This window comes from Pithys albifrons, chromosome 1 (assembly GCF_047495875.1).
Source record: "Pithys albifrons albifrons isolate INPA30051 chromosome 1, PitAlb_v1, whole genome shotgun sequence".
Lineage (NCBI taxonomy): Eukaryota > Metazoa > Chordata > Aves > Passeriformes > Thamnophilidae > Pithys > Pithys albifrons.
In genome coordinates, this window is record NC_092458.1 from 87,051,725 (window position 1) to 87,074,905 (window position 23,181).

At 48.3% G+C, this 23,181-nt stretch overlaps 3 protein-coding genes and 1 pseudogene across 4 annotated transcripts in view; 2 read left to right on the plus strand and 2 right to left on the minus strand.

Annotated features, from left to right (window-relative positions):
- Positions 1-501: 501 nt before the first annotated feature.
- On the plus strand, positions 502-15,001 carry LPCAT3 (lysophosphatidylcholine acyltransferase 3). The gene is made up of 13 exons (XM_071558665.1): positions 502-683; positions 9,168-9,275; positions 9,386-9,492; positions 9,646-9,739; positions 9,853-9,890; positions 10,942-11,120; positions 11,546-11,654; positions 12,331-12,417; positions 12,736-12,902; positions 13,467-13,614; positions 14,123-14,281; positions 14,399-14,525; positions 14,658-15,001. Exons 1-12 carry the CDS (start codon positions 587-589, stop codon positions 14,513-14,515), a joined length of 1,410 nt encoding a protein of 469 aa, XP_071414766.1. The 5' UTR covers positions 502-586; the 3' UTR covers positions 14,516-14,525; positions 14,658-15,001.
- A 213-nt stretch (positions 15,002-15,214) lies between these two features.
- On the minus strand, positions 15,215-20,297 carry EMG1 (EMG1 N1-specific pseudouridine methyltransferase). The gene is made up of 6 exons (XM_071558692.1): positions 20,146-20,297; positions 19,959-20,060; positions 18,850-18,991; positions 18,426-18,484; positions 16,326-16,475; positions 15,215-15,538 (listed from the first exon to the last, which is right to left on the minus strand). Exons 1-6 carry the CDS (start codon positions 20,281-20,283, stop codon positions 15,425-15,427), a joined length of 705 nt encoding a protein of 234 aa, XP_071414793.1. The 5' UTR covers positions 20,284-20,297; the 3' UTR covers positions 15,215-15,424.
- Positions 16,467-17,520, minus strand: LOC139673282 (adiponectin receptor protein 1 pseudogene; annotated as a pseudogene).
- A 149-nt stretch (positions 20,298-20,446) lies between the features above and the next one.
- Positions 20,447-23,181, plus strand: part of PHB2 (prohibitin 2) — a 114,997-nt gene continuing 112,262 nt past the window's right edge. The window contains exons 1-4 of one of the 2 annotated variants that reach the window (XM_071558889.1): positions 20,447-20,652; positions 20,729-20,813; positions 20,886-20,965; positions 21,361-21,545. In XM_071558889.1, coding sequence (XP_071414990.1) covers positions 20,526-20,652; positions 20,729-20,813; positions 20,886-20,965; positions 21,361-21,545 — 477 coding nt within the window. In that variant the 5' untranslated portion in view covers positions 20,447-20,525. The remainder of the gene's footprint in view (positions 20,653-20,728; positions 20,814-20,885; positions 20,966-21,360; positions 21,546-23,181) is intronic. The other variant, XM_071558898.1, reaches the window with a different exon arrangement.

Below are 23,181 nucleotides of genomic sequence, written 5' to 3' on the forward strand. Positions count from 1 at the left end.
GGGGACTAACCGAGGTGGTGGGACCTGGAACCGTTGGGGAAGCTCAAGCAGTGACCCAGGCTGAGGCTGAGGCTAAGACCAGGGTTGGGGCTGCGGCCGAGGCCATGGCTGAGGTCAAGGTCAAGGTCAAGGCGATAACTCAAAACCCAGACCCAGGCCGAGGCCACAGCCACGGCCGCGGCGCGGACTCCGCGCGCTCTCCCGCCCTCCCCGCGCGCCTCGTGTCCGCGAATAACCCCGTCCCGCCCCGGCGCTCTCCTGTCCTGCCGCAGCCAATGGGGAGCGGGCCCCGCCCCTGCGCTCGGCCCCGCCCCGGGCCCGAGCCCCGCCTCCTGCCTCGCTTCCGCCAATCATTGGCCGGCGGGGCGGGCACGCGTCACCGCCCACTCGCGGGTAACCTTTGCCTTAGTGCGCGCGGGGCCCCGCCCCGCTGCCATGGCCGCCCAATGGCAGCGCGGGGGGGCGGGGCCGGGCGCGGCGCAGCCAATGGGAGCGCGGGGGGCCGCGCGCGGTGCGGGGGCCGCGGTGGCTGCAGCCGCTGCCGGGTCCGGGGCGCGAGCGGCCGGCGGCGCGGCCGGCGGCGAACATGGCGGTGGCGGCGGCCGGCTGGAGCCTGGCGCGGCTGGCCGAGGCGCTGGGCTCGTCGGAGCAGGCGCTGCGCCTCATCCTGTCCATCCTCATGGGTAAGGCACGGCGGGGGGAGGACGCGGCTGACGCCCCGGGCGGGGCTCCGCGCCCGGCGTTGGAGACGGGCGACTCCGCCGCTCCGCCGCTACAAGGCGGCTGGGGCCGGGCATCGCCCCGGCGGCGCGGAGCAGCCGCACCTGTGCCGACGCCGCCGCGCCAGGCCACGTGTGCGCGGCGAACCGGCGGGCGAGCCCCTGCCGCCACCGGCACCGCCCGGGACGTGCCCCGCCCGGGACGTGCCCCGCGCTGTCCCGCCACACACCGGGACCCGCCCGGGCTCCCCGGGGGGCTCGGGCGCGGCTCTGTCGGGGGTGCCGCCTGTGGAAGCGGGGCAAGGGAGAGCCCACGGTGCCGGCGGAGCACCCCGCGTTGGACCCGTGTCCTGGGCACAGGAACTTTGTCAGCGATTGTCCCGCGGGCTCCGGGGGAGCGCCCCGGTGCTTCGTGTGCATCCAGCGCCCCGCGGGTGTGTGCCCGCCCGGAAAGTCCCACAGCCCCTCAGGGGGGTTACCCCGTCCCGGTGCAGGGAGGTCGCTGCCCGGAGACATCACTGGTGTCTGCGGCAGTGATGGCACTGCGAGGGAGTGGCGTGTCACCACGGGGACTGCCAGGCAGGGTGAGCAGAGCCCGCCCGCGCAGCGGCCCCGAGAGCTGGGATGATGCCCCGCGCTCCTCCCGCAACGCGAAGCGTGTTGCAAAACACACGCAGCCTGCGCTTATGTAAACATGAGATACAGCCCCATGTGAAGTGGGTAAGGCAGGGCTAGTGTTGTGGTATGGGTAAACGATTGAAGGGGAGGTTATACCTCCCAAAACATTAATTCAAATGTAGGTATGCGTATGCACTGTTGCACTATCTGTGTACATTTCTGGAGCTGCCCAGTGAAACTTCGGGTTGTGAAAGTATTTGGGGGTGTAGTCACCCAGCAGAAAGGAAATACAAGCCTCCCCCCAAACCTGAAAATAAATTTGAAGTGATGCAGCCACTACTGTGTTACCTGTCAAAATAAAGTTGCTTTGGCTAACTGGAAGTATGGTTGTTAAAAAAGATAGGCAAGCAAGAAAAATTGTGTCACTTTGTAGCTGTGGTCTGCACCAGACGTATTTCTGCCTGATTTAGTTTATGATGTGTGAGATCAAACTGAACCAAAACATTCTTTATGTCAAGGGTAGATACAGGAGACTCAACTGACTATCATTTTGAACTCAACACAGAAGTTACTTAAACCAAACTTCTTCAAAAGAAAAGAAGTAATAGCTAACATATACAAGACATGTGCACAAGTAAGTCAGCATGAATTAGTCTGGCAGCTCCCCACAGCTGAACAGGGGAAGTCCTGCTTTCCTTTCTCCCACATCTGTCTCTGGTACATACTTTAATCGTGATCTGATAAAATTTACTTGCTTGGCAGAAACCTAAACCAGAAAAAGCAGATAGTTCACTATGAGGTTAGTCAACCAAATTAACCAAGGGACTAGTCTAATGGGTGCTTATGCAGAAGAGGTCCTAGAAAGCCTGTGTGGAGGCAGACACCTACAGCAGATAGATGCCTCTGCAGAATGTTTGCACCTGGATCATACTCTCAGAGTTCCTTGTTGCTTCTTACTAGTAATAAGCTAGAACATGACATTGGAAGGCTGTTTCCTGCTCAGTGTCTTATGGGTGAGCAAAACTACTTCTTTGAAATGAACAGCACGTAATTATCGTCTTTAAAAGATAAGGAGAGCTGCCTGCTGAAGTCAGTAAATTGAGGAAGCATAATATCCGTGTGTGCTGTTACAAACGTTCCACATACAGTGTTGACACTAAGCCACTGAGACAGCACAGTGTCCCTTCCTGAGGCAGGCCACTATCTATTTTGCGTGGTCCTAATGGATCTTTATAATTCGTATTAAAAGTCTGAGGATCAGGGACTAGCAAACCGCTCACATCTCTCCCCTGAATACCTAAAATGTATATACTAAAAGTCAGAGCTGTCTTTCCCTGTCCTTTCTCCCTAGCTCAGTATTTCTTAATTACATGCAGTGGAAGGCATAACTTCAGACTAAGAGCCTTCAGGGCATGCAAAAAACAGCCTTGCCTGTAGTTTGGCACTCTTGCTGGTCCTGTAGGTTGAACCACTCAGGCAGAGAGGGGATTGACTCCAGCTTTCCTGCTTAATGGATGGGTGGTAAAGCATTATACCATTACATTAAAAGGACGGGCCAAACACTACTCCAGAGCAACATGAGAGAAGAGTGAGAATAGTTCCTTAGCCCAGCACAAAGAAATGTTCATTTAATTGCAGCTTAGTTTACAATCCATTTAATGTGACCTAAAGCCTTAAGCGCATTGGTAATGCAACTACCACTGATGGCCACTTCATAGGGGGGCATGGGTTATAAATGAATGGCATTTCTAAAGCTGGAAATGGCATTAGGGCAGACAGAGCGTGGTTTTTCCTTCTTCTATTTCAGGTGTTTGTGTAGGTTCAGAAAAAAACTGGTTTTGTTATCTGCAACTCATATTGCTGAATTATTTCAGAACAAGACCACGAGGATGAAATGTGGTTTCAAAGACATTCAAAGATCTCTGTTCCAAAGATGGATTATAAAGTTGTTGCATTTTCTCCCTGTGTGATGCAGTTTCCCATCTACATACAATGTGCAGTTTTACTGTGACAACAGTTTCTAGGGTTTCATTGTTCAGATCACCAAAAACTGGTAAAAATAGTCTTCTGAAAAAGAGGAAGAATCACAAGGGATTTTGCAACCTTTTACATTTATTTCTGGAGAAAGCTGAATTATTGTTGAAAAAAGTCTGAATGGACTTTGTTATTCAGAAGAGTGTTCACTGAGCCGTGATCTGAAATAACCAAAAGGGTTAGCATTCTGTCACAACTGAAAAAAATTAAATATAGGGGAGAACCAGAGAATTAGAAAGGAGGAAGAAAGAGCATCCAAGAACTAAAATTGGAATACTCCTAAAGACACCACGTTGTTTCAGTGAACAAGTAATAGCACATTGGTGAGCAAATTATGGGGATTTTAGTCACAGCTTTGTATTTAAATCAAGGACACATTTATACATGCTGCAATTTTGTAGCAAAAAATACAGCTAGAATGGAGTTCTTTAATGAAATTGTACAGGATTAAAAATGTAGTGCAGACTTCCCATATGTAAAAATTTGCATCTTTGAAGAAATTAGTGCAACTTGGCAGCATTATCAACAGCAGTAATACCTGAAACATAGTTCTGGACCCTGCCACTAAAAAAAGTGTGACAGTAATGTCTGTCAGTGATATGAAAGTGTCTTCTACCTTGCATTCTTCACTAGGTCCAGGGTGCAGTGTTCCCACAGGAGTAACTCTGTCTTTATGTCAGCAGCAAAGACACCAGTGGTCTCAGCTCAATCCCTACAGAGTTACTTTCCCGTTGCCGGAATAAAGATCTGAACCAATGCTGCCCTAGCCCCTTGGAGGAGAAAGGGAGGAAGCCCCTCTGGCAGAGTGAAGGAGAAAACAGCGTTTCTGTGCTGCTGCTCCTGTCCTCACGTGAGAGGGGACAGATTTCTTTGCTGTTGTCACTGCTCAAAGTGTAAGCCAGGATACAGGGGGCCATGTGGCACTGTGTATTTAAGACTTTATGCTGATCTCATTTCTTGCATGGCTGTATGATCCCAAAGAATTACAGCTATTTTTCTGACCATAGTATTACACAGCAGCTTGCAAGCTACCTGGCATGTCCTACTGCACGATGTGGAGGGTGGCCAACGTGCTGTTTACAGCCGTGAGCCAGAACTGACCCTGCTGATTTGTCCAGACCTGCCAGGAAAAGCACCAGGGAAGTGTTCCCTCATCCACAGACATAGCAGGGACCTGCAGAAATGAACACATTCCTACTCAATAGGTGCCAGAAACCTATTGCTTTGCTTACAAGTCATCTTCTCTTCTACCTCTCATGAATTTTTTTACGTCCTTTGCTTCTTCCTGCTCTCTGCATCCTGAAGATTTTTAGGCTCTGAAATTTTCCCTGTGGTGACCCAAAGCTGTGGACTTAGCCCACATCAAGTCCCGAGCTGGTCAGACACACAAGACCCTTACTGCAGGGAAGGCAAACTGGTTTTGATGGATAAGAGATGAGAGAAGTTGTAAGAGGCAGCACTGTCCTATCACAGGGACTAAAACCAGCCCTGTCACAGAGCACTCATGTGCTGTCTTGTTTAAACCCCTAACTTAAAATACACCTTTTTCATTAAATAATAAAAAAGTAAAGGGAGGGAGGTGTGTAATGCTATGCACTGCCTGTATCTACATTGGCAAATAAAGTGGTACAGTAGGAGCAGATCTATATAGCAGACTTGTCTGTGGGCTTTGACCATTTACTTTCAGTTTGCTTCAGTCCAGTCATATGGACTTGCACCCATTGGAGTGTATTTTCTATTCAGTTTTGTCTGAAGAGAGCCCTGTTGATAATGCTTTGTGATAGTTCTGCTACACAAGCTAAAGCACCATAAGTGGACTTGGAAAGTACAGTCCTGAGCTGAGTTAAAATACTCATGTTTATGCACCCAGTGTTAAACAAGGTGTGTCACTTTTGCAGTACTAGAGACAGAAAAAGGGAATACCTTTGAAGTCAGATATTAGGTAATGCTGGTATTTTAAGACATTTTCCCCCTGTTGTTCCCTTCCTTTTAGTTTTAGCATTTTTACCAAAAAATGGAGACAATTGACCAGCTAGATGGTAACAAAGGAGGGGTTAACTGATAAGCAAAAGGGAGAAGGGAAAAAATAGTCAGATCTACTCTCTTGAAGGTGAAACAGAGCTAATGCATATAAAAGGGGAAATAAAGGAAGGAGAGAGGCAAAGAATGTTTCTGGTGTTCTTATTTGCAGCTTTGTCTTCAAAAAAAGACAGGTGTTACCCATTCAAGGAGATGGCACTATTTTTGCTTGGAATTAGTAGAACTTCCATCCTGCCTAATCCACCTTTTTGATCATTTACTGCTTTTGCTCAGTTAGATTCTTGTATCTGTGGACAGCCTCAGCGTTGTGCAGTGGCCCATTACTCTCCCAAATGTCTGTGGCCAAAAAGCTGAGCTTGTCCATTCCTTTCAGCACTGGGATCCTCTTAACCAGAGATCATCCTCTTGTTCTGTGAAGTTTGAAAAATAAAAAGGAGGAATTTATCATTAGCAGCATTCATGTCTAATTTGCCACTTTTGTACCAATTGCTTATTCCCTTCTATAGAAAGTCTATCTAGAGGCAAAACCCAACTCTGTGTGCAGTGTTTTTCAGCTCCATGGTGTGTAGAGAAGAATTACTTGGGATCAGAGGTTCCCTTCTGTTTTCTTCAGGAGTAATACAGCCCACTCTGCCTAAAGGAGCAGTGAAAGAAGAGTTTGGCAGAGTGGGAGCTGCTGTGCAGGATCTCTTGGCAAAAAGGAGCAGGGACTCTTGTCCTGTTGTTCTGAATGGCAGAAGCAAAGCAGCACCATGTCCTGCTGCTGACATGTCCAAAGGTGACAATCAGCTTGCCAGAAGGCAGTGATAACTCCAAAAACTGCTGTGCTTCAGGAACATGGTAGTGGGGCAGGAGTACTGTTGTTGTTATCAGGAGAAATTGCTTGTCATTTATTATATAGTTTATGAGTGTTCTAAAGGGCACAGGCCACAGCAGAATGACCATTGGTATTCGGTATCCGCTGCCATTTGGGGGTTAAAGTTTATATCTGCAGTGTCGAACTGGCCCAGCTGTAAAACTGAGAAAATTATCTCATGCAGCAGAACTGTAGGTAAATTGCAGTCCAGAGTACTAACACATTACTCTGGATATCAGAAGAATTTAGGGTGATGTTATGACTTTTGAACTGGAACAGTACCCATGTAGTGCAAGCAAGACCAGGATTTAAGTTTGTAGCTTTCCAAAAACATACATGCCATGCATATTGGTAGCTCTCTATTTGCAAGGGCTCTTGCTTCGTTCAGAGCATCCTTACCCAAATCATGATGTGATCTCCTGATGAGTGAGACAGGTCTCTCAAGGAGTAGGAACTCTAGATGGGGATGGGAGAAAAGTGATAAAACTTCTGGCTTTTAGAAATTTGCAGTACATTCTAGTATTCAGTTAAACTTCATTTCTGTCTACAGAAATGTCTGGAGAAAAAAATTTTCATGAAAATGGACTGGTTTTGTAAGATATTACTGACTTTTGAGAGAGTGGGACACCTTTGAAAATGTGGGGTTTATACCATCTATGTCAATGATCAGCAATATTGCCTGTATTTATGATCTTATTTTTCTCCCCCTTGTTCAAAAGAGGGAAACATTTTTCCACAGTAAACCTTTGATCTAATCTGATAGTAACACTTTATAATTTTTTACCACTTTCCATTTCTCAAAACCAGTTTTTCCTGTGTTTATTAAACTTCAACAGGAAAATTGGCATGTGAACAAAGAACTGCAGTCTGTATGTTCCTGAGTAAAAGGCCGGTAGAAAATACAACTTCTTTTTTATTTTAAATCATGTGAATTGCTCTAATTCTTTGAGTTACTCCTGTATCCCCAGCGAGCCTGTGTGATGAACTCCCTTTGCCAGTTCACTCTTTCCCCCTCCACTGGTGTTCAGGGCAGCAATGGGGGGAAATGGGACAGAAACTCCACGTCAGTGAACAAAGTGAATGCTGCATAAAAAGCATGGGGGAGCAGGAAGGGAGAGAGATGGTTTGGATAAGACATTTTGTAGGGTAATTTTGAGCCACTGTTACCGAAGGGAAGAGCAGGCTGGGTGTGCAGAAGGGAGGTTGCCAGGCTCTGGGAGCAGAAGGCCATGGTATGTGGGGCTGGCCGGCCGCTCAGCCCGAGAAAGCAGCCTGTGGCGTGGAAACCAGTGTGGGACACAAAAGGAGGAAGGAACAGCAACAAGGAGGCAGGGAACACTGAAAGAGGGGTGGCAAGAGGCAGAGGAAATGGGGAGGAGCAGCTCAGTTTCAAGAACCAGCAGGTACACATCTGGACTCAGTAGAATGTGCTGCCATCCAGGATCCAAGGAGCCCAAAAGTCCCAAACTCTGGGGCTCCTTCCCAAGGGATTTGTGGGGTTGCAGAGGACCTTAAAATGGCTCCACTGCCAGACTGCCAGACATGTATTTTACATAACATGACAGAGTTTCTCATAGTGACTAGATCTGGCCTCACTTACTCGAAACCTTCCATCCATCATAGACTTCTCGGCCAAATGTACATTTCATCACCTTTTATTACTGCCCCATATGAAGCATGACTGCCTCCTGCTCCTAGTACTCCATTAGTGGAGGTAGGAGAAATCTGACCACTGCTACAGATTTCAGCTAGAATAATAAGTAGCGTGGATGCCTGTGTTCTGGTATGTGATGAATTTCCTTTTAGTTTTGTTTATTTTTAAGCAGGATAAAAGAACACAATCTTGCAAAGTAAAGCAATAAAATGCTATAATTAAAGTGGCTTCGGATGTCCCAATTCTGCTCCTTGTGCACATGCTTTTAGAAACACTAATTGCATGAATGGGCTTCATGTACCCATGAGATGGGCAATGCTTCCCATGTCACTGTGTATTAAAACATAGCATATTTATTGTCTAATATGAGGCAATGTTTATTGCATGCTACGTGAACTCACCTAGACAACAGAATTTAGTTGACTCATGGTGTTCTGTATGACACTTCTCACTGTACTACCAGAGTGCTTTACAAATGTTTGCTTCTCACTTGAGCCACACATGAATAATCTGGAGGCATTCCTAACTGAGACTAGGAGGTAACACAGAAAATGCAAGGAAAAAACTCCTTCCACTTAGCTACTCCATATGATGTGCTTCTGACTGACTTTTTCTTTCCAAAAGTGATACATAGGTAGTAGCAGTGGATTTTGGTTATAGCTCTGTGTGCCCAGTAGTTCACAAATCAGGTGCTAATCTGAAGTTGCAGAGTTAGAAAAGCAAGAGTATCCTACTGGAGGTCATTTGAGGAACTCTGAAATTAAAGCCAAAAGAACTCATTGAGGTGGGCACAGGATTGAATTTTTCAGCATATTTTAATGATATTAACCATAAACTTCCTCTCTCCCTTTTTTTTTAAAATCTAGTTTTTTGCTTTGTTGAATGTTTTTGTCACAGCATTTGCAAATGAATCAGAGGCTAAAGTCTGATTCATGTATTTAAGCATTATTCATCTCATATATTGAATGAGGCCAGAAACTGTAATCCTGTAATTTCTTTCACTTCAATGTCAATTTTGATATGATTATATTCCTGTTAACTTATTTTCTTCCATACAGAGTAATTCATCTGGCATCCGTCTCCCAAGATGGAAATACAGTATCAGGAATTAACACCATGACCTTTGTTGATAATGTATCCATGTAAAGTACATGTCCCTAGTAACACGTTCAAGAATTTTATAGTCTAGATCATTACCAATACTTGTCTAAACTTATTTACAACTCTTTTTTTTTTCTCTCCTCAGGATATCCTTTTGCCTTGTTCCAGCGCTATTTCCTCTTCCAGAAGGAGGCCTACCTCATTCATCTCTACAATGTGTTCACAGGACTCTCAATTGCTTACTTCAATTTTGGTAAGATGAGTTTGGGAAGAGAGAGCTGCCTGGCCCAGGGCATGCTGTGGTTTGGGAGGATCTGTAAATGTCATTTCTATTTCTTATATCTCTGTTTTTCTGTCCCACAGGGACACAGTTTTTTCATTCCCTGATATGTGTCCTAATCCAGTTCCTCATACTGAGACTAATGGGTCGCACAATCACTGCCGTCTTCACCACGTTCTTCTTTCAGATGGTAAAACTCTCTTTCTTACTCCATCAGTTTGTAGAAAGGAGCCCTCTGTTCAGTTTTGCACTTCCCAGTAGCAACTGTGGGTGGAAAAGTGGAGGCAGATCAAAACCAGCTGGAGGAATTAGTTTAAATAACCCAAACAATGGTTTCTTTCAGACATACCTTATGGCTGGATATTACTTCACAGCCACAGAGCATTATGACATCAAGTGGACAATGCCACATTGTGTCTTGACACTTAAGTTAATTGGTGAGTGACACCTCTCTTCTATCTCTTGTACTCTGCAAGCTGTGCTTCAGGGAAGAGAGGACTTGCTTGTTCAGCCCATCCCAGGCATTCAAATAACTCTTTCTCACCTCTAGGTCTGGCCATCGATTACTATGATGGAGGAAAAGATCCGGTGAGTAAGACAACATTTCTCCATCACTCCATGCTGTTCCAGTGAGCTAGAGGTCAGAAAATCAGGTTCAGAGGATGTGAGTTAGCACGCTGCATTGTTTGGTAAAAGCCATAGCTGACAGGAGAGCCTCTGGGAGTGTCTGAGGGTATAGAGTTCTGGAGTGGAAAGAAGTAATTCGGAACAGAGACAGTAGAGATAAGAGATGGACAAAAGTTGTTTCAATAATGTCGGTGTATTACTCTCCCACCTTCCAAATTCCCCACCATCTCCTTCCCCCAGATCTGTGGCGTTAGATTCCCAATCCCTGATGCTCTGTGTCTTGTGGGTAGTGCACCTTTAACTTGCAGACCATCTGGATCTCAGTTCCCATCTTCCTTTCCTTTGGTTGGTCTTAGCATACCCTTGCAAAGGGTCACCCTTTACCATTTGTTAGGACCCTTGTTTTGGAGCAGATGAAACGGTGACAGAAGTTGCACAGCACACCTTGTGGGAGAGGGCACTGCACTTCCTACAGTCTCTTAATCCTACTTCAAGTATCTGCATTCCCCGTCTCCTGTTTGAGGCTTGACACAGTCTTTAGCATCCATGGAATAACTGCTGACTACAAGAAAAGAAGGTCGAGCTGAAATTTCCTAAGCTGAACTTTCCAGTATTTTAAGACAATGAATTCTTGCGTCAAGAAGTAGGAATTGTAGTACAATAAGGCCTTGAGAGAGTACATGCGACTGCAATCAGGGGCTGGAATAGGTCACATACAGTGCTTTTTCTATGCCTGCTGTGCTGACAGGGATGCATGTCAGTAGATCCCTTCCACGTTTTGAGTTTATTTGGGAATAGAGATCTGTGCAACTCATCTCAACCATTGGATCTTGTTGCTGTTTGGACTGAATGGGGAGAGAGAGAGGGCTGGGGAGAGGAAATTGTGAAATACTAAGTGTAAAGTACACAGAGAGCAAGAACTGAGACCAGTAAGGAAGCAGGCTGGGAACATAACATCCAGAGCTAGTATGAGTCCCCTGGGATGATGTTAATGCCACTCCCTTTGGTGCAGGAGTTCCTGACCCCTGAACAGCGGCGATTTGCTGTCCGGGGAGTTCCTACCTTGCTGGAGGTCTCAGGATTCTCCTATTTCTATGGTGCCTTCATGGTTGGGCCTCAGTTCTCCATGACAGACTATCAGAAACTGGCAAAGGGTGAGATGACTGACGTCCCAGGCCAGAGACCCAATAGGTAATACAAAGCACCTTAGCTTCTCACCTTCCTCAGATCCTAGAATGCTGAATCCTCCACTGCATTGTCCACATGTTCCCTGCAGCAAACTGCCTTCTTGCCTGGACTCGGAAGTACTGCGAGCAAAAATGATTTATAAGACAAGGCAGTCTTTCAAAAGTTGCTTGTAACTTTCTGCTTAATGTCCCAGCATTGTTCCAGGGCATGAATGTCAACAATGATTTGACATCTTAAGTACAGACTTGGTTCCAACCTGATAATGTTTGCATAGCAGCTTCCAAATGGAGGCAGCTGCTGCAGTGGAATGTGCTAACTCCCTATCACTGTCTCCTCTACCTCCTCTTCTTTACCTCTGTTTTTAAAATTATGAATTTGATGGTCTCTTTCCAAGGCATTTCTCTGACCTTCATATTTTTCTTTCTCAGTTTTGTGCCTGCTCTCAAACGCCTGAGTTTGGGTCTCGTGTTTCTAGTAACCTACACCTTGTCAAGCCTGTACGTCTTTGATGAATATCTCATCTCAAATGACTATATGGTATGTATTCACTTGGCCCTGTGGGGTGTGGGCACTGGGTCTACAAGAGTGGAACTTTATTTTTTCTTTTAGCTTTGCCTCAATTTAAAAATATTCAGCAACTAGTGGTAAGCTTTTCCACAACCGATTTGGCTTTACTTGCCTGTCCAGTGGATTCCATTTGATGCAGAGCAGGAAAAAGTTAAGGGGAACTGAACCAACTGAAAACTTTCACAAATAGATAATCTTAGATGCTACTGTTCTTTTGGAAACCTAACATATGTATTTTATGACCCTTTAATGACCTTCCTAAAAAACATTACATGCAAAGATCTTCGCTGGAGTAACCTGGAAGGCTCACCAGAATCTTTGAAGTGCTTAGAAAACTTCTAACAAATAATTCCTACCTGCAGATTATCAGCATTTCTGTGTCAGTGTGAATGAGAGTGTAAGTTCCACAATGATCATGCTAATCACAGAGTCTTCCCAAACTGTACTATTTAAGTCCAGCCAAACATAACCAAAGGAGGCAGAATGATGTGTAAGTGTGCATAAGCCTGGCAGCCTTGTCCATACAGCAGTCTGAACACATACATCAGATTAAAACAAAAGACAGGGATGAGATGTCATCTACCTTGTCTCATGGCCACTCAACTCTGGTTTTTATTTTTATTCTGTTTTACTCTTTTCTCTGCAGGAGAAGCCTTTCTGGTTCCGTTGTGGTTACATATTGATCTGGGGCAAAATTATACTCTACAAATACGTAACTTGCTGGCTTGTCACGGTGAGTGTAGATGTTGTTCCAGAGGCCAAAGACAAATGAATAAAAGTCACACCCTTGCAGCTACTTAGTATGCTCTTGAACCTAGAACTAAACTGAAGGAATAAATATCTGGAGATCAGTACAGGTCAATTTGGCTTGCTCTAAGTTAGCAAAGACTAGCTAACTAAAGAGCAGGCAGGTTTTAATCCATTTGTTCCATCTGCAGTGGTGCTCTGCTCTCCACTCAACACAGCAAGAATGACAGCTTTCTCAGCTCTGCCTTTCCAACAAAAAAAGGGCAATATTTTCCTCTTATCTTTCATGTCCATTTTTTGATAGGAAGGTGTTTGCATCCTTGTTGGTCTGGGTTACAATGGGAAGGACCAGAATGGAAAGCCTTTGTGGAATGCCTGTGCCAACATGAAGGTCTGGCTGTATGAGACAACACCTTTGTTCACAGGGACCATTGCTTCTTTCAACATCAACACCAACGCTTGGGTAGCCCGGTGAGCAGGGAAAAAATTCCCCTTCTGTAAAATGCTGGTGACACCTGTGTTGACAAAACCAAGATCCTCAGCTGAGCAGGAGCATTAGAGGAAGAATCTGCCAGTGCCCAGTTGTTGCACTTTCTTCTGTGCTGCTGTGCCATTAGAAACAGGTTATTGGGTTACTGGGTTAGAGAGATCTTTTAACTCACCTAGAGGGGGAGTTTATTAAGAAAGGGAAGCAGTTGATGGCAGCAGACACTAGAACAGGACTACAGCAAGCCCTTGAGTCCGCCTGCCTGCTTAGCCAGGCATAGAACTGCTCTCACAGCTGGTCCTGCATCATGGCTCTTGATGGTCCTGTGCCAAACTCAGCCGGGTTTTGGTTCAGCACTTGCTGGGAGACACAACTAAATTGTATGTAATGAACCCCTTCATTATAGCCAGGATTTATTTAAGACCATTCTTAAATGGGCTTGCTGTTCTCTGTCACCCCAGGGCATGCAAAGGCATATGGTCCCCTGGGCCCTGCATCTCTGACACGCACAGGGGGACAGACAGTAACCTGTTTCTTTTCTGCTCAAGGTACATCTTCAAGCGTCTGAAGTTCCTGGGTAACAAACTGCTGTCACAGGCACTGGCCCTGTTCTTCCTGGCCATTTGGCACGGGCTGCACTCTGGATACCTGGTGTGCTTTCAAATGGAGTTGCTGATTGTCATCGTTGAAAGACAGGTGCGCTTTGCCTGACTTCCAGAGTGGGGTGGCCTGCGTCAGACTTTCCCCCTGAGTCTGAAAACTGCCACGCTGAAGGCTTTACTTGGATTAAATGTGAAAAATAGCTGCTTGCTTTGGAATTGATTTTCAAACATGAGTTCAGTAGGTTGCTGGCTTCTGTGTGGGCAAACCGTAAATATACTGCAGAAGCTGACAGGAAGAAAAGTTGAGAACTTGGCATATGAGCAGAGGGCAGCAGAAGTGCTTGGCAGTTGGAAAAGATTGGAGGACAAGCACACAAGCTGAATGCCTCTGCTAATCTCCCAGTACTGAGAGAATAATATTATTAAAATTTATTTTCTTAATTAAAACTTTGGCCAGATGGGGTATTTAGCTACTTCTTTAGACTAGCTGCTTACTAAAAATTCATTTTATACAGCTGGATAGAGAACTTTGGTCCCAGAGCCTGCATATACAGCCACAGGACATCCAACTGATGAGGATTCTGTTTTTTTCACTAAATTAGGTCATAAACCTTGTTCGGGACAGTCCTGCCCTAAGCACTTTGGCCTCCATCACTCTCTTGCGGCCCATCTTCTACGTGCTGCAGCAGACCAATCACTGGATGTTTATGGGTTACTCTCTGGTGCCATTTTGCCTTTTCACCTGGGACAAATGGATGAAGGTAGTTAGTAGCCACAAAAAGACGACCCATGTGGTAACCCTTTTCCCTCCATCCCCTCTCATATGTTCTTGGCTCAAAACTGCTGGCTGATCCTCAACCCTCCCTTTCTCTTTACAGGTGTACAGGTCTATTTATTTCTTTGGCCACGTGTTGTTCTTCACCTTACTGTTGGTGTTGCCTTACATTCGCAGATTAATTGTGCCACGAAAAGAAAAGCTAAAAAGAGCAGAATAACAGCCAAAAGGTAAGGCTGTACTAGGTAGAGAGAGTCCCATGCCTGGACTAGGAGGTGAAATGGGGCAGCCATGTTACAGTCCAAGATGAAAGGCAAACATTAAATCAACCAAAACAAATACAGCACCTCTCTCTTTTACAGATTGTACCACCTGTGCATTCGTAGGAGTTGATTTAACACTCCGGAAGCAAAGCATCACCTGCCAAGTTTGCTCTGTTGAAGTATGACTTTTTTTCAACGCGAGGAGGGGGAAAGAGAAAGCACAGGGTCAGAGACCCAAAAGGAGGGGATCCGAGTAAGCGTCCTTGAGACCCTCCACCTTCTGTCTGTTGCCTTATCTCTGCCGCCCTGCAGCCAGCACGCGTCTCTCCACTGATACCAGATGATTGTACCACACTCACAGCAGGTGCTGCGTCGGATTGGAGCCACCTTCTGACTTTTCTACGTTTGTCATCTAAGATAAAAATTGCTCCTGGTCTTTTTCACATCGGCTTCAGCTCCTTTCCTCTTGGGTGCCTCAGTGTGGGAGTGTGAACATGCCACCCAGCAAGGTGATTCTACAGGACCAAGTGACAGCAGGGTGAGCAGGGCACAGCTCAGAATTTCAGTTCCATGACAAATTTGGGCCAAGTCCCTGCTATAAAGGGATCGAGCCTGCCCACATATGAAACTTGAGAAAGTAAAATTCACAAGCACTTTTTAGTCAAAAGATACATTTAATAGGAGAAAAAAGGGTCAGTGGGGCAGTCCATTTGAAGTCTCAGTGCTGCAGAAGCTACAAGGACGAAGTGGAAGCCTTTTCCTTTCCAAGAGCAGAAAGTTTCACCAGGCCCAGGCCCAAGTAAAAGAGCCTTTCCAGAATGTGCCGTCACTGTACAGAAGTCCACCATGGCAGCAGTAGCAGCAGTTCATATTACTCCCCAGACTTCCTCAAAGGCAGTAGTAATTTTAGCACATGTCAGGGCAGCAGAGAGGGGATAGTTGCTGATGGAGACCATCTTTTCTGTATAGTCAACATTGACCTGGGAGAAGAGAGGGATAAAAAAAAAACAGAAAAAAACAAACCAATCAAGCTGCAAGTTTTCACTGAGCCCCATCTATCTCCATTAGTACAAGACAAGGAGCTACTGGAGAGGGTCCAGTGGAGGGCCACAAAGATGAGGGGTCTGGAGCATCTCTCTTATAAGGAGAGACTGCAGGAGCTGGGCCTGCTTAGTCTAGAGAAGACTTGGAGGGGATCTCATTAATGCACATAAATAAGGCGGGAGCCAAAGGGATGGTGCCAGACTCTTCTCAGTGGTGCCCAGCAACAGAACAAGGAACAGTGGCCATAAACTAAAACACAAGAAGTTTCACCTCACTACGAGAAAGAACTTCTTTATGTTGAGAGTGGCAGAGCACTGGAACAGGCTGCCTGGGGAAGTCATGGACTCTCCCTCTCTGGAGACATTCAAAACCCACCTGGACATGTTCCTATGTAATCTGCTCTAGGTGATCCTGCCTTGGCACAGGGTGGGTGGTCTAGATGATCTCCAGAGGTCCCTTCCAACCTTAACAATTCTGTGATTGTATTAGTTGGAGAGGCACAGTAGTTCTCCAGCAGTACAACTGCCAGCCCTCATTAATGCCCTCTCATGGGAGGGAGAACAGACCCAAGTGTTGCAGTATTGGGCCTTTTTTTGACAAGCTTGTCTGGAGGAAAAACGGGGCTGGGCAGCAGGAAACCAAGCCAAAAAAAGGGCACATAAAACCTCAGTGAGACTGAAATCTATGCTGGTAAAGATCTTTACAACTTTACAACACACTTACCGAACCATGGGCAAAAGCTCCCACTACAATGACAACTGGCTCTGCTGCAGGAACCAGGTCACGCGGATTTGACACGTTTGACGCTGCAAAAGAGGTACCAATCTTCATACAGCCCACAGGGAGATGGTCACTGACTGGGTTTTTAATCACCTACAGAAAGCAGAAAGGTAATAGGGGTGTAGAGGTAAGACCACATAGTCCGTTGTTTGTTAAAAAAAAAACCAAACAAGCAACTGTTGTCAGCTGGTTGCAAACTGCAACTAGGAGCTCACAGCTGGTGTGAATGGAACAGTCCATCCTCACTCTCCACGGTAGTTATGACATAACATATGACAGTGTCATTCAGCAATCAATACAATTTAACATTACAGAGTGTTCTCACCCAAAAATCAAATCCCCTTGAGGTACACATTGTGTTTCCCCATCTCTGCATTACCCCCAGATGCACCCAGGTCCTTGAGCAAAAACAGTCCTGCAGAGGGATCTGCCTTTGATTGAGGCAACGATGATAGCAGAGATACTCAAGATACAGATAATGAAGGATAGGTGAGTCTTGGCTGTGAGGAGTAGAACAAGTAGTGGAGCAGTGGAATTAAGCTCCCCCTGATCAGCAGCGCAATTCCTGAATAATCCAACTTCAAAAAAGTCTGCAAGATGACCTCTAAGAGACTGTAGTCAGTGTGGAAAATCCAGGGGAAGCTGAGGCATAGTACTGCTCTCAGGAAGAGTATCCTGAGTATCACCATCTGGAGAGGAGCCATGAAGTGCATGTTGGGCCACAGCATGCTCAGGATCCCCAGGCAGAGGAACAGAACAAACCCCAGCACCTGTGTCCAGATGTTGCCAATCTCAGTGTGTATCCAGATGCTCTTGAAGCAGGTGTACAAGGAGGGCATAGTGGGCCTGTGTCTGTGCAGGAGGTAATTTTTGTGCTTGAGCCATGTGGGCAGCATGTCACATAGGATTATGCACCAGTGCCCTTCCCAACCTTGTATGTGAACTCTTCCCATCCTCTCTGTGGCACAGTGAGCCTAAAGGGGCAGAGTCAGTATCTGCACCACCTCCTCCCCCTCCTCATGGGCCACTAGGCATGGCAGGTCCTCAGGGCTAACCACACCAGTGAGTCCTCGGTCCCCCTTTGCCAGGAACAGGTGCACCTGGAACTTGCTGAGATGGGAACCAGGGGTCATGAGTTTGGAAAAGTCAAAAGTAGTTCACTTTGGGCAGCTTTGTCTCACTTTGGCTGGCAAGCAGCCTGCTGCTGGGATTTAAAACCACTTTCCCTTCTTTAAGTAATCTGGATTTTCCAGAAAAAATTTACAAAGTACATTTAAGTCATAGCAGTTCTTGATGATTATTCATTCTTCAATATATTTCTTCTTTACATCTGGGACTCTTGTTTCTGTCTGATGAGCAGCACAGTGAGGTCCTGCCCCTGCCCAGGAGCTCCTTGTTCTGGCATGATACTCAAGCCAAGTTTGTGAGAGCCCTGTGCGAGGAAGGCCAGGCCCCTTGTCTGTCCTTGCCTGCTGACCCGTTTCCTCAGGCAGATGCACTGGCTGGGGCAAAGCGTTCTCTGCCAAGAGGACTCGGTCATCATCATCGTCATCATCACATTCCTCAGGCTGCTGCTTCTCTGGCCTTTCCAGCAACAGAGGTGATTTGTCATCCAAGGAAGCCAACACAGTGATAAGACCTTTATCCCTGCAGTTTATCCAGTCTTTCCCTCTGTGACCACAGAAGCTGTTCATTTCTGCCTCTGCCATTTCAAACAGCTGTACCTGGCATGGCAGTCAGGCCCACACAAGGAAAATATCCCTCAGCTCCAAGGACAGCCGTGTGTGTGGGGGGGTTCCTTTGCTGCAGTAGCTCCCCCAGCAGGTGCCAGCCCAGGGGGATGTGGGGAAGCCCCCCTGAAACCAAGTCCCCAAGCAATGACATGGGTGATAGGGAATAGAGCCCACACAGCTCTATGCTCAGCCCTCTCTCTGCAACCAAGACACCAAGCAAAAAACACCCCCAAAAATCCATCTTACATCACTGTAGGATGTAGAGTTAGAATGTTGCAACATTAGCTGTGAACAATTAAAGTCTGTTTACCTTCAGCAGCTTCTGGGGTCCATCAGCTGCTCGAACACTGAGCTTATGCAGCAGCTGAACTGACAAGAGAAAACGAGAAAAGAATTACTTAAGCTGTCTCTTCTTTTGCTGGAGGAATCCCATGCTCTGCCTGGTGATCAAAGCAAGTAGTCCACCTTTAGACTTCCCAGCACTGTCTGAAGCAGTCCTAAGAAATACTGACCAGCAAGTTATTTTGCTGGTAGCACAATCTCCTGCAGGCACTCACCAATGTGCTGCGGAACACGCAGCTGGACCATCACAGAAGGATGGCTCCACTTCCCTGCTTTTCTCTCACTTTCATAGTTTAAGGTTGGTGCCACTTTTTGACTTTTCCCAAAGTTCTTTCACTCATAACCACCTTCCTGCAGCATTCTGTGGCCACTATAAAGTTTGAATCACTTACCCATAAGACCACAGAACCGATCAAAAGTTCTTGGGATTCTGGTTTGGGGATTGACTTCAATTAGAACGTTCTTCTGCGTATGGATATAAACCTGCAGGAGACCTGCCCGATTCAGGGGGCTGTCCATGAGCATCAGGAGACTCTGAAATTGAAAAGCACACAGAAGTAGAAACAGGCACAGGAGAGAGGATTTTGGGGTAAATTGAGGCTTCACCCCCATGACTACAAACAGGACTGATGCTGAGGCTGTTAAGTACATCTGACTAAAGGAGTTCCACAGTAATGCTGAGAAAGCAAGCCCAGACCCAAATAGCAACTAACCTAAAAGGCACAAGCATACCACAGAAGGTCAGACTTGTCCCCTGGGTTCCAAGGGCACAAGTGTCACCAAAAACCAGGAAATAAACTGCCCAACCTATTTATTAGGTTAGAATACAGACATTACTTTGTGCAGCACTGAGGTACATGGGGGATCGCTCCACCTAATGTGTACCAGCTACCAAAACTTTTAACCGTTTACATTTTTTAGCAAAGGAATTAGTGTTCACGGGCTACAAGCTACATAGTCCTCTTATTAATTAATATTGTAGTTTCTATTGGTTAATGATTCTCATGCTAATTAGCCACCATGCTCAGTTTCTCTTTTGGATCGGTGCTCTGAGGTCACAGATCCCCCTGCCAGAATTACCTTCTATCCACTTGGAGCTGATTTCTGCACAGGTACTGAGTTGGTTTTATTAGTTTCTTCCTTATCTCGGGAGACCTGTCAAATATCTTTGTTGTCCCTAAATCCCGCCCATTCAGTGGTACATTATTCGCCCCGCGCTGTGTTAACTTCCTCCACAAGGTCTGTGATCACTGAAGCACGTCAAGCCCTAATCTTGTTTTCGTAACACATGGACATCACTTGCGCGCTACCTGCTGTTTCACTGATTAAATCCCCCTTCTTGTTGACTAGGTCCCAACATTTGCCCCCACTGCTGCACAGCCCCCTCGTTAAAGAGATACAGCCTGCAGGGCGGCACAGGCGGAGCCGCAGCCCCGAGGGTGTCCCCGCCCCGCTGCGGGGCTGACCCACCGGCCCGGGCACTGCCGGGCCCCGCGAGTACCTGGTGGGTGATGTCGGGCCGCACCTCCCCGGGGTCCCGGCCGGTCCGCAGCAGCAGCGCCTTGTGCTTGTCGCAGTTGAGCAGCTCGAACGTCTTCCCCACCTACGGGCAAACCACGGGCAGGTTGACCGTGAAAGGACAAGGGCACCCCCGACGCGGCGTGACCGGACCCCCTCACCGCGCGCACCTTCACAGTCTCCAGACTCGCCCCCTCCAGCACCACCAAGAGCCGTCGCTGACCGCGGAGCCGCTTCGGCTCCATCGGGAGACCTTCATCCTCCTCATCCCGCTCCGCGTGCCCACGTGGCCGCCTGGGCGCCGCCATTTTGTCACGCGGCTCCGCCAGCCCCGCCCCCGCCCCGCCCTTCCAGTCGCAACACCCAAGATGGCGCCCGGGACGCGCCCTCTATCTGGCTCCGGCCGGACCCGCTTCCGGAGTGCCGTGCCCGCCGCGCCGGAAGGCGGGGAGGGGCGGGAGGGGGCCGGGGCGGTGCTCTCGGCGCCGCGGTTTCCCGCCGGAGCGCCGCGGCGGCAGCTCCTTCCGGTGTCCTTCCCGGCGGCGCGGCCATGGCGCAGAACCTGAAGGACCTGGCGGGGCGGCTGCCGACCGGGCCCCGCGGCGTCGGCACCGCGCTCAAGCTGCTGCTGGGCGCCGGCGCGCTGGCCTACGGCGTGCGCGAGTCCGTGTTCATCGGTGAGTGCCCACCCCACCCCGTGCTGCCCCCGCGCCCGCCGCCCACGCTCACCGAGCCCCCGCTCTCTCCCCACAGTGGAGGGCGGCCAGCGCGCCATCTTCTTCAACCGCATCGGCGGCGTGCAGCAGGACACCATCCTGGCCGAGGGGCTGCACTTCAGGTAGGGCACGGCCCCCCCGCCCCCTCCCCGCCCGGCGGCGCCGCGCCCGTAACGCGCCTTCGCCTCCCGCAGGATCCCCTGGTTCCAGTATCCCATCATCTACGACATCCGAGCGCGCCCGCGGAAAATCTCCTCCCCCACCGGCTCCAAAGGTGAGAGAGAGAGACCACGAGGCGGGAGGGAAGAAGGGACGGGACAGGAGACCTGCCGCAGCGTTGGGCTCTTTCATAGCGGCATGGGATGGATCTTAAAAATCACCTAGTTTCAGTCCCCCTGCCGTGGTCAGGGACACCTTCCACTAGAGCAGGTTGCTGAAAGCCTTATCCAACCTGGCTTTGGGCACTTCCAGGGCTAGGGCATCCACAACCTCCCTGGGCAGCCTGTGCCAGCGTCTCACCACCCTCATGTAAAGAACTCCTCCCAAACATCCAGACTGAGTTTCCCATCTTTCAGTTTGTACCAGTTGCTCCTTGTCCCATCCCTGCAGTTCCTGACAAGAAGCCCCCCTCCTCCAGCTTCCCTCTAGCCCCCTGATCTCTCCCCTCAGACCTGCAGATGGTGAACATCTCCCTGCGTGTGCTGACACGCCCCAACGCTGCCGAGCTGCCCAGCATGTACCAGCGCCTGGGGCTCGACTACGAGGAGAGGGTCCTGCCCTCCATTGTCAACGAGGTGCTCAAGAGCGTGGTGGCGAAGTTCAACGCCTCCCAACTCATCACACAGAGAGCCCAGGTGAGCCCTGCACGCAGGTCACAGGGAAACTGCCAAACTCTGGGTGGGGGGAGGGCTGTAACAGTTAAAGGATGAATATATCAGGCTGGTGGATGGTGCATCCAAATCATAGAATCAGTTGGGTTGGAAGATACCTCTGGGATCATCAAGTCGAACCCTTGGGCCAACTCCAGTCCCTTTACCAGATCATGGCACTCAGTGCCATGGCCAACCTCAGTTTAAAAACCTCCAGGGATGGGGAATCCACCACCTCTCTGGGCAGCCCATTCCAATGCCTGATTACTCTCTCTGGAAAGAACTTCTTCCTGGTGTCCAACCTAAACCTCCCCTGGCAGAGCTTGAGCCCGTGCCCTCTTGTCCTATTGCTGAGTGCCTGGGAGAAGAGACCAACCTCCACCTGACCAGAACTTCCCTTCAGGTAGTTCTGGACAGTGATGAGGTCACCTCTGAGCCTCCTCTTCTCCAGGCTAAACACCCCCAGCTCCCTCAGCCTCTCCCCATAGGGCCTGTGCTCCAGTCCCTTCACCAGCCTTGTTGCTCTTCTCTGGATCCGCTCCAGCACCTCAATATCTTTCCTGAACTGAGGGGCCCAGAACTGAACACAACACTCAAGGTGTGGCCTCACCAATGCAGAATACAGGGGAAGGATCACTGCCCTGGTCCTGCTGGCCATGCTATTTTTGATAGGGGCTGTGACAGCTGTTCTGAGATCCATGAAGAGCCAGGTAATTCTTTTTAAAGCCCATTTTACTGTTAACTGTGGACTGTGATGTAAATCAGCTCTCCCTCCCCCTCCGCTACATTATGGTACAGTTTTGCAGTCTGTGTACCAAGGGATCCAGTTTTCTCCTCAGAAGCTGATGATACAGCCTGAATATTTGCACCTGAATCAAACTAAGTGGGAGACAGCACCAGCCTCTTCCCATTTGTCCTGTATCAAAAATAGCATGGCCAGCAGGCCCAGAGCAGTGACCCTTCCCCTGTACTCTGCATTGGTGAGGCCACACCTTGAGTACTGTGTTCAGTTCTGGGCCCCTCAGTTCAGGAAAGAGATTGAGGGGCTGGAGCGGGTCCAGAGAAGAGCAACAAGGCTGGTGAAGGGACTGGAGCACAAGTCCTGTGGGGAGAGGCTGAGGGAGCTGGGGTTGTTTAGCCTGGAGAAGAGGAGGCTCAGAGGTGACCTCATCACTGTCTAGAACTACCTGAAAGGATGTTGTAGCCAGATGGAGGTTGGTCTCTTCTCCCAGGCACTCAGCAATAGGACAAGGGGGCACGGGCTTAAGTTCTGCCAGGGGAAGTTTAGGTTGGATATCAGGAAGAAGTTCTTTCCAGAGAGAGTGGTCAGGCATTGGAATGGCCTGCCCAGAGAGTTGGTGGATTCTCCAACCCTGTATGTGTTTAAGGTGAGATTGGACATGGCACTCAGTGCCATGATCTAGCAATGAAAGTGGGGTTGTATTAAGGGTTGGACTTAATGATCTTGGAGGTCTCTTCCAGCCCAACTGATTCTATGATTCTGTGAAACTGTTTTGAAGGATCTGAAAAATGAAAGGAAGGAACAGTTAACAAAGAACTAACCTGTCAATGATGGATGCTACAGAAGCGTAGCAAATACTTCTGTTTGGAATCCCAGAAT